General features: G+C 39.5%; 1 protein-coding gene across 1 annotated transcript; it reads left to right on the top strand.

Annotated features, from left to right (window-relative positions):
* The first annotated feature begins 641 nt into the window (after positions 1 to 641).
* On the top strand, positions 642 to 3,769 carry LOC137821080 (RING-H2 finger protein ATL43). The gene has a single exon (XM_068625497.1). The coding sequence runs from the start codon at positions 1,862 to 1,864 to the stop codon at positions 3,200 to 3,202; it is 1,341 nt and encodes a 446-aa protein (XP_068481598.1). The 5' UTR covers positions 642 to 1,861; the 3' UTR covers positions 3,203 to 3,769.
* Positions 3,770 to 5,248: the final 1,479 nt, after the last annotated feature.

The raw sequence follows: 5,248 nt of genomic DNA on the forward strand, positions 1-5,248 counted from the left end.
TATTATTGTAAAAAACTATATTATTCATTATGTAAATGCCTCGCAGTACACTTTAAAAACATTGTTATGCAGAATTTTATTTTGTCATGAATATCAGATACAAAGCTTTGTTTGGAGCATAATCACCCGAAGGCATAAGAGTTAGTATAAAGAAACAGTGGTCCACGGAGCAAATTTGAATTCATCAACTTTGAAGGTCGGAAAGGATTAGAGGAACCAGCTAGAAATGATAATGCAAGTCGTGTGTCAACTAGAAAATGGGGCAAATGATTTGTAGAGTACAAGAAATAAATACAAGTCTCAATCTTGCAGGTGTTCCGAGAGTGTGGCACTTTTTGATGCAGAACAAGAGAAAAATACAACCAATAACCCCATAGTATACTAATCTGTGATGTGTATATCTTGAGGTGCATATTCAATTAGGCTTAGCCATGTTCTAGATTGTGGTCCAGATCCCCATTTAACAAAAAGTGCATCATAAATACGGAGTCATAGTTATGGTATTAATGACCTGACAAATGACAAGCAGGCAGGTTTTGTTTTTCTTCTGCATATAGCAGCATATAGAAATGTTTGCTGAGTTTAGCAATATTGTATTAAAGTGACATGTAAAAAACGCCACTAATTGTAGATGATTGGGTGGTAGAAGGACAATAATTTGCCTAAACTTAGGTTGTGAAAACAATTGAAACAGACATGAAATTGGGTTCATAATGTTGTACCGATTCTGAGTTAATCTATGTGATGGGCAAACTACAGACATTAAAAAATAGATTAAGTGAAGAAGAATAAAATTAATGAGCAGAAGCACATGGGTGAGAGGTAGGTGTAGTTTGTGATGAGAGGCAGTGGTCCCGTGACCACTGTCTGCACTCTGCAATTAACTTTAGAGCAATCAGAAATGTTGTTATAGAGAACGATATTCTTGATGAGACTTGACATGTAAAGAACACATGACTAATTGGAGCAAAAACAAAAATGGAAGCAGCATGACAATGAAATTCATTTAGCATGGTGGTGGTGCTACCCTGTGTTGTGACCTCAGCAGATGCAGTATGTGATATTAACAATGTTGCGCTTCTTCCTATCTCATAGGCTCCATATCATAGGTTCCTTTCCCGATGCTGTATCCATTCAACCCATATACAAACACAAGAACCGCCACCCTTTTTATCTACTTCTTTGCTTATTGTCTTTGCTGGGTCCCTCTCTTCCTCATCATCACATTTCTTATTTTTCTTCCATCCAAATCTCATTACCACCATAAGATTGTTTTTTATGAAAAAAATTAACTAAAATATTTGTTATCATATTTCCAGCAAATACATTATTCATTGTTATATTTTACATTAAATGAGTCACTTTTTTCACTAGTGTCCTTTGATTAATTACAAATTCTTGCTTGTAATGTAACTGAATATACATTTAATGTATTTACTAATACATGTTAAAAACATTATCCTGAAAGAAAAGAAAATATAGGCAGGCGTAGCAAAAAGAGGAAAGAGATAAAATTGGATAGTTGAAACTGATGTGTGAGGATTTGGATTTAAAGAAGAAAAAAAAGTGGGTTGAGAAGAAAGAATGAAATGGTTTGAAGGCATTAAATATTGAAATAGTAGAATTAAATTAAAAAGAAAAGATACTACAAGTGGATATTTGGAAAGACGAGTAGGTGATGCATTTAATTAATAAAAAGATGAGAAGTTATATACGTATTTGTCTTTGTCTTTTTGTATGTTTTTCCCCTGAATCCTTACCATAGAATCTCTCCCAAAATAGCTTCCCATGTCCACTCCACATGATTAAAAATTAATGCTGCGCTTCACCCTCCTCAGCTAACCACCACCCGCGCCCCCACATGGCTCCTGCACCTTCCTTCACTCTCTCCCTCTTCCTCCTCCTCACTCTCCTCCTGCTCCTTACACACGCAGCACAGTCCAGAGAAACTCCACCTCCAACTCCCCATCGAATCATTGCTCCACCACCGCCCGACAACGACAATGACAACTCGCCGCCGTTCAGACCAGGCATAGCGGTGGTGGTCTGCGTTTTGACCACCATAATCTCCCTCACGTCGCTGCTCCTCCTCTACATCAAACACTGCAACGGCGGCGCCATCCACGGCGGCGGAAGCGGCGGGAGCTCGATTCCGTGGACGGTGTCGCCTTTCGCCGGGAGAAAGAACTCCGGCATTGACCGGTCCGTGGTGGAATCGCTTCCCGTTTTCAGATTCGGAGCGCTGCGAGGACAGAAGGAAGGGCTGGACTGCGCGGTGTGTCTGACGAAGTTCGAGGCGGCGGAGGTTCTGCGGCTGCTGCCGAAGTGCAAGCACGCGTTCCACGTCGAGTGCGTGGACACGTGGCTGGACGCGCATTCAACGTGTCCTCTCTGCCGCTACCGCGTGGATCCGGAGGACATTCTTCTGGTGGAGGACGCAAAGGCATTCCGGCAAAGTCAGCAGCAACGGAACAGCCACAACAACAACGAGGAACGCGTGCGATTAAATTTGGACGTGGAGAAGCAGGAGATTGTGGAGTGTGGGCGGAGGCATTCGTCAGTGGGCGAGAGGGGAACAGAGGAGCAGAGTCGGAGGTGGACGTCGTCGTTTAGGAGGTCGTTGGATAGCGCGACATCCAAGAAAAAAAACGAGAGCGTTGGTGTTGTTGGCATTGGTTGGTTTGTACGTGGCAGAAAAGACGGGATGCTGTTGACGCAAGAAACGGAGAGGGAGGGAGATAGGACAAGCGTGGAACGGAGGTTGGAACACCGGATCATTGTCTCCCCGGGCCCAGGGAAAATGAATGGGGTCCAGCAGCGATGGAGCGACGTGCAAGCTTCGGACCTGCTGTATCTGACGTCGGAGATGATAATGAGTGAATCGCAATGGAACACGCGCCGCGGAGGAAGAGGAAGAGGAAGAGGAAGGGGAAGGAGGAGGAGCCGTACGAATGATGATGAGGTTGAGGACAGTTGGAGTGGCAGAGGGATAATAAATTCGAGAAGTGTGTCTGAGATCACGGGATTGAGCAGGTTCTCCAGCAATGGCAATAATAATAACGAGGAGGACAGAGACAGAGACAGAGACAGAGAGTGGGAGCAACAAAGGACAGGGAGAGAGAGAGAAGAGGGACTGGTGAGAAGGTGGTTGGGTTGGATTTCAAACTCACGCACACAACAAACCCAACCAGCTGTACGGTAAGGACTTGAAACACATTCATGGATCCTAGCTTAGCATAGGATTTGTTACTCCCAACACAACACACTCTTATATCATTTTTTACCTCTTTTTATTTCTCTCTTTCTCTTAACTTTGGTTTGAATTGAAGAAAGTGGAATAGAGTAGGATAGGGAGAGTAGGATGCAAGTGGAAGTGATAAGAGGCACGTGGATGGAAGGGACATCATCCTCATCCTCATCCTCATCCTGCACCAGTCTAGTAGTGTGCATGAATGGGATACCAATATCCCTTCTCTTCTCTTCCGCACTTTCTCAATTATTTCTCACCCTCCATTCACCACACATACCCCCATTCTTTAACTATTCTTTATTTCTTCCATGCCTACAAATACTTTCATCTCCTCAATTAAATTACACCACTTTCTCCTTTCTCCCCATTTCCCTATAAAACATATCTCCATCAAACTTTTTTTATCATTAAATATCATAAATCGTATATTATTATTTGGACTCCCCAAATGCTACTTAGAAACTAGGAGAGATTTATGTTATTCTATAAAGTAAAGGAATTGATCATCCTTCTTATTCAGGCGGTGTAAGGTCATTCTTGTACAACTCTGTGTTTCTCCTTTTCTTTGTCAAAACCGAATGTAAAGATACTCGCAACCGATGAATTGTGAGCAGGGTCACTGAAAAAACTTAACGGTCATATTCTCTCCACATTTTCATCAATACTCTCTTTCTAAATAAAAAGAAAAAGTAAATCGTTTTTCTACAGGGTGGCCCACAACCTGAAATGAAACAGGTAGAAAACTGACTCTATACAAAACTAAGAATCACCGAAAAAAAGAAAAACAAACAAAATGCACATCAGGCAAATTGCTCTATAAATTACTACAAAACCGGTTCCAAGCACCAGGATATATGGGTTATAGTAATAATAATCAGTGTTGTTCATATTATATAACCCGAAGAGGGGATTACTTTTGTATTTTATGTCTCTTTTGGGATTTCGATTCTTATCTCTCTATTTTAAACTTACACAAATATTCTCGATTGTTTTGATAGCATTACACCAAAATTTCTGGTATAGCAATCACACTAGTCTTCTTAGTTGTTTGAAAAAAATTAGAGCATTTACACATATAAAGATGTCAAACTTTTTAAAAAATGTTTAGATCCCCAACTAGTCCTAACTCATTCCAATTTTGTTATCTATAACTAGAAAAAAAAAACAATTTTGTGTTATATTATAAATAAATGATTAGATCTATATTCCTTGATGTCCCATTTCAATTATGATCTTTATAATTGGTGCCTTGCGCTCAACTCAACCCATGGTTACCAATTAGAGAAAGGTAGAAATACATTTTAATAGCAATCCTATTTCTTTTAAATTAATAACTTTCACCTCCAAAATAAAAAACGCAACTACAATAAATTGATCATCTAAGTTAATTTCTTCTATAGTGGACTACACTTTGTTGGAGCAAGTGCTTTTCCATCAGGATTACTATTTTCTTCATAATTTTAGTCATCAGTTTCAAACTCTTTCAAAATGGACTTAAAAAAACAGCAATAACAATATTGTCTCCTTGTAATATTGATATAAGAGAATAACAATATTGTCTCCTTGTAATATTGATATAAGAGGTAGAGAGAAAGAAGAGAAAAGAAACGAATATAATATTATTTTAGTATTAAAATGAAAAACAGTGTTTAAATAAATAAATAAAAACAGGGAGTGGTAGATGATTCCTGAAAATCGTCTAACCCACAAAATCAATTGTCTATCCCTTAATATTTCCCTTAAACATATGGTAGAATGAACATCAAAAGAATCTCCGAAACAGATTTCGTTAGAAGATCAATGACTTGGAAGTATGCTGGAAGATGAATGAGGTGAAGTAGACAGTGTTGAACTTTTTCACGAACGAAGTGAAGGTTTAATTCAAAATGCTTGCAACGTGAATGCATCACATGATTGGCTGCCAAAAGAACAACCCCAATGCTCTCTGAATAAACTCTGGGAAGAGTAGTAGTAATGTGAAGCTCGATGATGAGAGAT

This window comes from Phaseolus vulgaris, chromosome 9, assembly GCF_000499845.2.
Source record: "Phaseolus vulgaris cultivar G19833 chromosome 9, P. vulgaris v2.0, whole genome shotgun sequence".
NCBI classification, from domain to species: Eukaryota; Viridiplantae; Streptophyta; class Magnoliopsida; order Fabales; family Fabaceae; genus Phaseolus; species Phaseolus vulgaris.